General features: G+C 37.7%; 1 protein-coding gene across 7 annotated transcripts in view; it reads left to right on the forward strand.

Annotated features, from left to right (window-relative positions):
* Nucleotides 1–12,193, forward strand: part of LOC106062466 (polypyrimidine tract-binding protein 2-like) — a 153,605-nt gene that overhangs the window by 9,695 nt on the left and 131,717 nt on the right. For 6 of the 7 annotated variants that reach the window (XM_056029908.1, XM_056029907.1, XM_056029913.1 and 3 more), the window contains exon 2: nt 6,039–6,975. In XM_056029908.1, the coding sequence (XP_055885883.1) occupies nt 6,733–6,975 (243 nt within the window). In that variant the 5' untranslated portion in view covers nt 6,039–6,732. Of the gene's footprint in view, nt 1–5,635; nt 5,747–6,038; nt 6,976–12,193 lie in introns of those variants that run through there. The other variant, XM_056029909.1, reaches the window with a different exon arrangement.

Here is a 12,193-nt window from a genome sequence, read left to right on the forward strand (position 1 = left end):
ATTACAAAATATGAATAAATACAAAAATTAACCAATTAGTCAATAATAATTAGTAATTATTATTTTGTTTGATACCAACAAGGGAATTGAATCCTTTAGTATTCAGAGATATGGCTAAATATGTAGAGTTTCGTCCCCTTAGATAATTGTGCAGGTTATTTCTCCAAAATTCATTCTTGAATAAGTTTATTATATCTAACAAAACATGAATCAATGAAAAAATAAAACAGTCCATTATATTTGGTAATTAATTATTTGATATCCAAAAAAGGGTGATAGCTTTTACATCGTTGAGAGATATAGTTGAAGGTAAAGTTCCTCCCCTTAGATAAGTTTTTAAAAAAAGTATTTTAAAATTTATTTGTTTTTCCCATCTAGTACATTTTCATGTTCAGATTTTGTATTTTGTTTCTTGAGTAGATTTGTTTTGATGTTAATTGAAGTCTTTTAAAGTTTTAAAACTTACTATCCGGTTATGACACGCGGCCTGCGGGCCTTAGTTTCGGTATTAGTGATCTACTGGATTGAATTTAGATCTATGTCAAAAATGGAGAATGTTTCCTTCACATTTTTAAAAAATTAACCACGAAAATAAAAGTAGTTTGAAAGTGGGTTTACCCGTTCAGCCGACATATTCAGATGCAATATAAAATGCTGTGAAAACGGGTATACCCGATTTCCTAAAAAATTTTAATTTTTAATAGAGATACAATTAGGTAATTTTTAAAATTGTTTTATGGTCCTTCGGTTGTGGAAGGGATATTAAACATACACTACCGTCTCCGCTATGATCTAATGAACATTTATGCCAAGTTTTATCAAGATTGGTCAAATAGTTTTGATTTCTATTCGGGACATACATGCATACATACCTACATCTTACTTTCTGCTTTATCTTATAGATGAATATTCCCTGCTTAAAAAAAAAAAAATTTATTGTCTTTATGTTAATTTATTTCCTAAGTGACGATTACTAGGATCTAATTTTTTTAGATCAATATTTTAAATTTATTAAGAAGTTGCTAAAGGACCCAATTTTATACAAATATTCTGATTTTCAGACAGATACCTTTTTTCAAATCAATATTTTGTTCACATTTGAATCGAAAAATACCAGACATTAATTGTTATTATTAATTATAGATGAGCCTCTACCTTGTTAGTTTTAAATTATGGGCTGATTTTTTGTGTGAGACGGTAAGGAATGTATTCCTCACGTCCGGAAACTGTAAGGAGTCAGAACAGTGACGTCATTGATCCGAGTGTTCACCTCATCACCTCCTGTACATGGCTAGGCGACTCACAGTTTTAAATAACGAATTATACATTTGGGTGCTGATCGCTAAACTCATCTTGTTTATTTCAGCCCAAAATAAAATTCCTTACACTAGCTTAACTAATTGTCGAATTAATGTTAGCAACTGATCTATGCATTCTTTTGTCTTGTCTTCGCTATCTGGTACATTTCTATATAGACACGCACAAATAAACTAAGAAAACACCCAAAACAAAACCCTAGTTCACAGAGATGATCAGATTGACATTTCTCAGCAGACGATGGCATGTTTCTGACGTAAACAGGGCGAGAGAAAGTAATGCACAAGACCCTGTCACTAAGATCAATTGGCTGTTATGTATTTTGTCTTTCCAGTTGGTTAATTAAGCGCTCAATAAGCGACGTCTGTCTACAAGGCAATGATGCCAACCTTAGCGCCGCTCTGATTGCCGTAGTTAAGTGTTTCCTGTCTCAATCATCTGACGAAGATGGCCGAATAAAAGGAGCTTAGCGTTTTCTTTTTTTTTTCAGCGCCGGGGCTTTAATTTCTTGTATTGTATTGGATGATTTAGATCTCAGTCATGTCAGTCAAGTCGTAAGCTTACTAGGGCCAGAGTATGTCATTGTATATGTGTGTCTTTGTGTGTATGTGTGTGCGCGCGTGCGTGAATGAGCTGAAGGTCAGATCAATAGAAAGATTGAAACAAAAAAGTGGATAATGACCTAAACTAATAGTGGTTTGTGTGGTGCGTACTGTATGATGTGGGTGTGTGGTGAGATGTGGATGTGTGATAGAGTGTAATGGTGTGAAGTTTGTGTGTGATATGGTTGATGGTGTGGGTGTATATTGTGGTGTGGATGTGTGGTGTGGTTATGGGGTGGATGTGTGGTGTATGGGTTGGGCGTATGTTGTGTGTTTTGTGTTGGTATTGTGGTGTGGTGTCACTTTGTGTGTGTGGTGAGTGCTGTGATGTGCCTGGTTTGGTGCATGTAGTATTGTGTATGGTGTATTGTATGGTGTGGACGTGTGGTATGGTGCATGTGGGCGTATGCCGTGTGCGTGTTGTGTTGGTAATGTGGTGTTGTGTCACTGTGTGTGTGGTGTATGGTGTTTAATGTGATATGTGGTATAATGTATGGTGTAGATGTGTGGTGTGATGTGCGGTGGTAATGTGGGATGTGGTGCACGCTGGTGGCTTATGTCGTGTGTGTGTTTTGTGTTGGTAGTGTAGTGTTGTGTCACTTTGTGTGTGTCGTGGAGTGTATGTTGTATTGTGTATGCTATGGTGTATTCAGGTTTGGCCATGCTACGATCTGATATGTATGTGATATCTTTGTGTTATTTGTGTGGTGTGATGTGATGGGTAAAGGCTTACAGACAATCCCATTCTGTTGTTCACTATGACAACAAGTGATATAAATCAATAGGTCAGTTTGTAAAACAGGAAGGGTGTTATGGAGGGTAGGGCGGAGAACTGATAACCAAGGGCCTGGGTTCAATTGTGTGTGTGTGAGGAGAAAATGAAGGAGAGTGAGAGTGTGTGACTCGCGTGAGAAGAACATCCGTTTGTCTTAGCCAACACACTTGTGAGCAATGTGCAAGTACCACAGTCCCTTTCTAAGTCAACACAGTCACCGCACTGCAACCCAATCAGTTAAGTATATATGACTACATAGAGCCATGGTCACACAATCTTGTTGTGTATACAAGCTTTATAGTAATTACGACACAGTCCAACCAATAAAAATGTTGAGAACTGATTGTATTAAAAAACAAACAATTGGGAAACAAGATGAAAGTAGAACATACCTTAAGAGTTTCTGTCTGACAAGATATTGTGTAGGAACATCTACAAAGATTGATAAATAACCGAAAGCTTAAAAAATATTCTTATTTCCGGTATAGCTGTTACCTCTTAATTATCTTGTTCTCAATTGCAAAACGAGTTTCTAAATTGGTAGGGCATTTTTTGTTTAATACGTCAATTTCCATTGTCTCTGCTGATGTTTGCTCAGTTGTAAATCCTTTTACATTTAAGGTATGTGCTTTATTAATAATTATCTACTCTAATGAGCATACCAAGAATAAAACTACAAAAAAAGTCTTGTCACCAAGTCTATTAGGCATAGTTGCCCACTCTATTAGGCATAGTTACCCACTCAATTAGGCATAGTTGCCCACTCTATTAGGTATATTTTTACTACTCTATTGCGTAGATTTGTGCGTAGGATACCTGCTCTAGGTACCCCGTTCTGACCTTGCGATGATCTATGTGAGCAGATGATGTCTCCCCGTTAACAAACGTGTCATGTGGCTACCACAACGACCACCGACCTTTACTTCCTCAATGTATGGTAGGTATCCATGTGTCATGTGGCTACCACAACGACCACCGACCTTTACTTCCTCAATGTATGGTAGGTATCCATGTGTCATGTGGCTACCACAACGACCACCGACCTTTACTTCCTCAATGTATGGTAGGTATCCATGTGTCATGTGGCTACCACAACGACCTCCGACCTTTACTTCCTCAATGTATGGTAGGTATCCATGTGTCATGTGGCTACCACAACGACCACCGACCTTTACTTCCTCAATGTATGGTAGGTATCCATGTGTCATGTGGCTACCACAACGACCACCGACCTTTACTTCCTCAATGTATGGTAGGTATCCATGTGTCATGTGGCTACCACAACGACCACCGACCTTTACTTCCTCAATGTATGGTAGGTATCCATGTGTCATGTGGCTACCACAACGACCACCGACCTTTACTTCCTCAATGTATGGTAGGTATCCATGTGTCATGTGGTTACCACAACGACCACCGACCTTTCCTTCCTCAATGTATGGTAGGTATCCATTAGAGTAGGGCTGGATTCAAGGGCACCTTTCGAAATTCAGAAATTCAAAATTTTGTCTTTACCGATCACGTGACCCCTACGTTCGGAAGCCATGCTGTTAACCTCTCGACCACGTGACCCCTACGTTCGGAAGCCATGCTGTTAACCTCTCGACCACGTACCTGCTCTGTTAAGTATTTTTCAAATGTAATTTATTTAAAGACATAATGCATACACAACAAAGCAGACGACATTAGCAGGTAGGAAGTGACGTCAGGTTATAAGCCTAAGACTCATCACAGTAGGTATAGTCAAAAAGCAAAGTTCCAAAAAAAATAGAGTTAACTGGGATTGGGTAAGCGAAGTTTTTACTTGGATTTGATGCCAATCTTGTACTCTTCAGTACAGTAGGAAGAAAAAAATAATTGAAGTCCTAGGGCTATTTTAAAACAAAGAAACAGTCTGTTAAATTGGACTTTAGAGAAATGTGATCGGGGCATATACTAATCATTCTACTACTAAGGATCTTTTATATGTGAACAAAACAAATCTTATCGTTTGTGTTGTCTGCTATCTCATTGTCTGTCTAATGTCTATCATTCACTCTAATGTCTATTTCATTGTCTGCTATCTCATTGTCTGTCTAATGTCTATCTCAATGTCTGTCTAATGTTTATCTCATTGTCTGTTTAATGTCTATCTCATTGTCTGTCTTATGTCTATCATTCACTCTAATGTCTATCTCATTGTCTGTCTAATGTTTATCTCATTGTTTGTGTAATGTCTTATCTCAATGTCTGTCTAATGTCTATCATTAACTCTAATGTTTATCTCATTGTCTGTCTAATGTCTATCTCAATGTCTGTCTAATGTTTATCTCATTGTTTGTGTAATGTCTTATCTCAATGTCTATCTAATGTCTATCATTCACTCTAATGTCTATCTCATTGTCTGTCTAATGTCTATCTCAATGTCTGTCTAATGTTTATCTCATTGTTTGTGTAATGTCTTATCTCAATGTCTGTCTAATGTCTATCATTCACTCTAATGTCTATCTCATTGTCTGTCTAATGTTTTGGTTGAACTTTGTAAATTGTTTTTCTTTTGACTTTGTAAAATCCTATCACCTGTTGACTTTAAATAAAATGATTCAAATATGTTCATTTAATCATTCCTAATCATTTCTACATGCAAACCTAACCTGGTTAAAAAATATCTAATGATTTAACGAAACAATTATCTTGCCTCCTTAGTTCAAAACAAAAACAAAAAAAACCTAGTCTGAGCTAACCAGGTAACTCTTGCTGCTCATCTAATAAAGTACAGTAACAAAATGATAACACTATTTCATGATTGCGTTTAAAATTGTAATAATTAAAAGCATTATCGTGATTAATAACAAGTTTATTTGGTAAGTGTGTATCTGGTGTGTTGTGGGTCTGGCCTACACGCTGTTTTACTGTGTATTGATTCAGGACTTCACTTTAAAATTTACTGCTTTACCAAGAGGGTTAGTGTGTTGTACATCACTACATCCTTAGCACTTTAGTCTGGAGAGTGTTATACTGTAACTGTGTTTCTGTGCTGAGATATGTAACAGTGTACATTTCAAAGTTAATTGTGGGTATACTAAAGACCATTAGAATTATAGACCCTAGAAACTGTAACAGATTTATATAAATTGGACTCAGTACAATTATAATTGAACATATAAACAATTATATTATGAACCTCTTAACTAGAAAATATGACTTGCTACTAGAATAAAAAGAATCATATCTTGAAAAACAAACAACTTCTTTAATTCACTGGTATCTCTAAACATGGTGTAATCAGAAGCAACAATAATATAATCAATTGTAACAGAAGTATAATAGATGCTAATGAACTAAATCTATTTCTCTGTCCTCAGGCAACCTGTACAGATCTGGTCAACCTCATTGGCAATGATTTCTCCTATTTGAAGAAAGATCTCGCAAAGTTGTAGAATGGAATCTGACCTATGAACCCAAGAATCTGAATGTATTTCTGCTGGATTACATTATTTCTCTAAACACTGGAAGTTTTATTTTTTAAATTTTAAAGAGACATTATTCACGTCTGCTTATCAATAGAGACACGAACTGCAGGATTGAGGCTTTTTATGAGTAGAACTGTTGAGGTTGAGGGAATTACAAACTTTTATTTTTACTGTGACCAAAATTGATCGAAATACTCTAATTTTAGTTCACTTTATAACTGTGTTTGACTGACTTTTACAATTTTGGATGTTATATTTCAAAACTCTGCATTGAATAGTTAGGCCTATACTTTAGTGCCACTGAAACGAAGAACAACAACTTTGGATTATCACTGGGAAAGACAACCGAATATTGGATTGCAATAGTATCGTGCTTAAAGTCAGCAGTTTGTTGAACTTTCTGCCAGAGTCAATCCCCTTGGAGGTTGTCAGTGTGTTGGACTTTCTGCCAGAGTCAATCCCCTTGGAGGTTGTCAGTTTTGTGCATCTTATCAGTGTGTTGGACTGTGGCACTTGAATGTAAAGTTGTAGCTAGACCCAGCTCTATGTGGATCATAGTCGTCTCTGCCTTTCAGCTAGTCACAGTATGTTTCTCAGTTACTACCCTTACGGGCAGCCCACAGCGTTAGTACCCCCTTCACCGGCATCGCACCCTTCCCCTGCCGCACAGACCATCCTCTCCGCTCCAAGCCACCTAGCCAGGTCTTTCACACCGCAGGACCTCTTCGTGCCGGTCACCGCTGCAGTGACCACGGGCCACCTTCCTCAACATCCACAGTCGCTTCCGGCCAACCTCTCTGCGGTAACTCCAATCGTCATCTGTCGAAAGGTAAGTCACCTTTTTGTTTTTACCCACTGAGAGTATAGGAGAAAGATCTTTGGAAGCAACAAAGTGAGATCTTTGAGGGTCTAGAAGAGCGATCTTTTGGATGATCAAGAGAATGTATAGAAGACATTTCATACATATATCTCTCAATACTTGGTCATCTCGTATGGAGCCACACACTTGTGAAGAATAAGGAATGAAATGTTCTAATCTATTTATTTAATGTGCACCTGCAAATGTCAGTCTTTAGATTGCCTTCTATTTTCCCCTCTTTTAAAAAAACAACTTTTGAAGCCCTCTTTCCCCCCAGGGAATCGATACTGCTCATACTTTCTATAACAATTTATGGTTCGTTTGAACATGACTCTCGCCATATGGTATTTGCCCAAAGGCACACACTATATATTTACTAAATAACATTATTAGAGTTTGGCTACCTTACCTTCCCCAACCCTAAACACAGTGTTGCCTTCAATTAGTTGCCTATAATTAACCGATAACAATGTATTAGAGATGTCCATACATGGCGGGAAACCAATCAATAGCTAGCCTTTTGGTGTCTCCGATGTACAAAGTGTTGCTAAGGTAGTCACTGAAATAGTTCTAGGCTCATTTGTTTGCACTTTTTAGACCTACAAAATCAAATTTTCTAGGACTTTCTGTTTGTAGCACAAATGAACTGAAAGAAAGACGAATCGATATGAGAATTAGTTGATGGTGAAAATCTCCACTAGATCATGGTACTTCGACATCTTGACAAATACATTTCAATTAGATTTTATAAATCATAATAGCACAAGATTCCTAAGTGAAACCCTTTTGAATGCTTAATTGATAACACATTTCCTTACACATATCGAGACGTATTGACTTCTCTTCTAATAACTCAGATGTTATCATATTGTCAATGCACATATCTAAACGTTTGCGACTCAGAGCTGGTATGGCTTCCATTGTTGTGACTCTAAATTTTTCTGTTATTTTCTACCAGGGCACGTATTGTGAGCAAAAGGCTGTTGTCTTGTTCTTTCCTAGCTTTAGGAAACTGTACAAGGTTTCAGACATGTCAAAATGAAAGCTCAACGGAACTATTTTGTTTCCATGTAATGTTATTGTGTATGACACTATGTGCTGTTCTAATTTGAATAGGCTGATCTTTAATCAACTGTTTTCGGTTGGCTCAAGATACAAGGTTTACCACTAGGCTTAGATTGTACGATTTTGGGTATATATCTGTCTGGTGCTCATCTGCTGGCCATACTTTCCGTACGTTACAAAATAACAACACCACGTGACCTGATCGACGATGATCGTTTGATATATGTGATTGAATCTGCTACTGTAATGTCACGTGGTAACATCTTAACTATGTCATTCTGATGTCCAATCAAGAACAGACGAAAAATAGAGCGTGAGATTTAAAGCTAACATTTGAGTAACGTAACATCATTAGTAAAATCTCGTCACTTTAGAGTCACGTTCAGGATAGAAGAAAAAAGAGTAAAGTAGCTCTAACAAACACAACACTGGGCCATCATTTGACAGATACAGAAAAAAAAAAAGTAATCAATATACGCAGAAAGACACACATTTGTACAAAGGCTCCTTCGTCTCTAGTACCGTTAGAGCATGGCATGGGTTGCCTTAATCAGCCTGGAAAACCAACGACTTAGCTGAGTTAATTTTACTGATTGACATGTGTGACTAGATTGACACATGAAATGCGAAGGACGTAATTATATTCTCTTATGAAGTAACGTCTATAACGTATAAGATAAGATATTGATATAAAACCCAAAGTAAACTCCCTTTAACATGATTCACAATAAATAAAATCACATTTCATTGTATTTGAAGAAGAGACAAGTTCTGCCTTTACTCTGCCTCCGTCTGTCCTAGTCGTTATCTGGTCTCAGTCACCTTCAGATCATTACCTTCACATACATGATACACACTCACACACACACACTCACTCGCAATACACATGCTTAACTCCGTCAACTTGTAATCTACTTAACAATGCACACAATTGTTGCACGACACTCGCGTACGCCTCAGTACTCACGCCTCAGTACTCACGCCTCAGTACTCACGCCTCAGTACTCACGCCTCAGTACTCACGCCTCAGTACTCACGCCTCAGTACTCACGCCTCAGTACTCACGCCTCAGTACTCACGCCTCAGTACTCACGCCTCAGTACTCACGCCTCAGTACTCACGCCTCAGTACTCACGCCTCAGTACTCACGCCTCAGTACTCACGGTACCTTGTCACAGATTTGTTATTGTTCACATCCCACGTGATTTGTGTCATGCTCTTTGTGACTGGTCTGGAATGTCGTCGTCTGAAACAGTATTAAATATTTCACGACTGTTGGCATCTCCAACTAGAACCCGTCCCTCATTGATCCAGCCCAAGAAACAAATGGAAGGCTAGAGGAATGTTCCAGCACATTTAGATTCTATCTGCTCCCTTCTGTTTGGAAGACAAGACACATGTTTCAAATATTAATACAGCTTTCTCCTGCCTAGAGTTTTATTGATCTTTTAGTTTTCGGACTTGCTTGTTTTTATGTTGGCAACAGTGCCGGTCTTAAGAATTGCGGGGCCCAATTTAATGGATGCTTACGAGGCCCTCTCTTCTAATTAAAAAAAACAAACAACTATTACTATTAATTAGATCATTATACCAACATTTGTTATACAACATGAATGGGAAGCAACTCAAACACACTAGGTGCTTGTGGGTTCAATAAAGTTGTGCCAATCGAACGCTACACTAAAAATGTTAACCCTTTAAGTCCTACATCTTTCAAATCCTGTGACAAGAGCCATGACTGATAGTGATATGCTTAATGTAAATTGCGGGGCCCTCTGCAAGCCGCGGGCCCAATAGGAGCAATCGGTCAAGTCGGCCTAAGGCGGCACTGGTTGGCAAGACTCTCCTACTGCATCTCCTTATGAAGTACTTCCCAGTTAGGTCAAGTTTTGTTTAACGGATGTTCTGATCCAAAATATAAAAAATAATGATTATGGCCGTAAACTTAAAAAAAAAAAAGGTTTTGATATTTTTGTTTCAACAATTTAGGCTGTACGAGAACTTTTGTAATGGTTTGAGGACTGCTATGACTTCCTATGTACAACGTTCTTGTAGTACTGTACTATTGAGTTGGTTCCACGTTCGATGTCTCTCTTGTATACACCACATTATTGTATGTGCTGTTTCCGAAGACTCGCCCTGTAACCGTCATTGCTTCTTGTGTTCTGTGTTGTAGCCTCTTCCCCAGTATTGGGTTAGTTTTAGTTGGATGTTTGACTTTCATCTTTACTTTTGGCTCGTCATTGTAGTCCTGTGGAGTGGCGATCCTAAGGAAATTCTATTTGTCTTGTTTAGGGACTCAGGCTTGGACTCTGTGATAGTGAAGCTTGACCTGATAATAGATTGTTGGCTTTGTATGGGCCACATCTGGTCGTTATGTATGGGCCGTATTTGGTTGTGGGCAGAGTAAGCCGAATTGTATGGCTGGCATTGGGACTAAGGTGTGCCTCTATGTTCATCCAGTCATCTATTTGTACATAATGCACGTTCACTGCAGGTGTACTTTTAATATGGACTATTTGTTTTCCTCTAATGTCTATGTGTAAACCACTATCATTTCTATCATATCATGAACCATTGATTACGTTAACGCTTGTTGTTCAATACTGTCATTGGCATGACTTGATTACTTGTTTGTCTTAACTCTTTCTCTCCTAATTAACGATAACATCGTTGATATGACCCAATTAAATTTTTTTTTTTTGGGGGGGGGGGGGTTATAAACTATAATTTGTGTTGTATAAAAAGAGCATGTATTCTTCTAGAATTCTAGACCAAAGGTCAAACGTTTTCTGATTACAAACAAAAATGTTATTGAAGTTTAATCATAACAGGGTAGAATGTACACATGTGAGAAATGAACAATTCTGTCAGAACGTGGAAAAAGAATTACGGAGATAAAGAGTTAACGTACCGGTATTGAGTTGATAGAATGTCAGGAATGCCCTGGCAAATTAGCCAAGGCAAATACAACCCCGACATCATCCATTGTCGCCGAAGATTTTAGGAACCATACATGAATTCAATGATGTACAACATATTACAAATGACAACAATACAATATTTGCCAACACTAGCTAGATCTAGATAAACTCGGGACTTCTCTTGTGTTCTATCTTTTAGCCATCAAGTGAAATCCCAGTTTTAACCCACTTCTATCGGACCCCACCATTTTTTTTTTAAATTTAATATTTGTTCCATTCATTATTTTCAAATTGCATTAATAGTTTTAAGAACAGATTTTCTATGTTGGTAATAGTTAGTTCATTGGTAGTAAAATAATTATATAAACAGTTGTATTTATTATTTGTAAATAAAATAGATATTCTATAGAGCGACAGAGTATTTAAAAGCTTATTGAAACATATATTTGTAAAAGCTCAATTATCTTTTTTTTACAATAGGCGTTTAAAAAAGAATACAGGCTAAGCTGATTGGCCATTCTATGAAACTTTAGTGACTGAACCGATGTAAAAGCTTTTAGCAGAAAGTTATAGGTCAAAACAAACAGTTATTTTCTCTAATATTAAGAGTTCAAGTGCAGGTGATGTGGAGTGGGTGGTGTGGGATTGTTTATTTGGTTTTGGTGGAGCATAAAACATGTTTCATATCACAAGTCGAAACCGAAAGCTTCACCGAAACGGCTACTATGAGTTGAGCTCTGCATGTTACAGCCTTTCAGTTGAGTGTTCACACTGAGTCCTAATTACATGTCTAATTATTGATTCCAACCAGCCTACAATACTAGAAGAACACAGGTGATTATTGTACCATTAATTAGACTGAGCCCACGTGAGAAACTCTTCACCTGTTCAGGACAACTTGCGATGTAGGCCACGTCCATCTCAATTGTGGCAGCGTACAGATGGCGCTGCAATCCCTGATTGGTGGATCAAGCAGGTAGCTGTTGTGTAACACTCCAAATAGTGGATCAGCTACATCGTCCATACAGGACTAGATGAAGTGACTACATTGGCTACACGTCTACACCTAGATAAAGTGGCTACACAATCTACAAAGGATTACATAGAGTGGCTACATAGTCTTAACTGCATTTGATACATTGGCTACACTGTGCTGTTCTACAGTTTAAGAGTTTCTTTCATTTCACCCCCCCCCTTTT

This window comes from Biomphalaria glabrata, chromosome 5 (genome assembly GCF_947242115.1).
Source record: "Biomphalaria glabrata chromosome 5, xgBioGlab47.1, whole genome shotgun sequence".
In the NCBI taxonomy this organism is placed as follows: domain Eukaryota; kingdom Metazoa; phylum Mollusca; class Gastropoda; family Planorbidae; genus Biomphalaria; species Biomphalaria glabrata.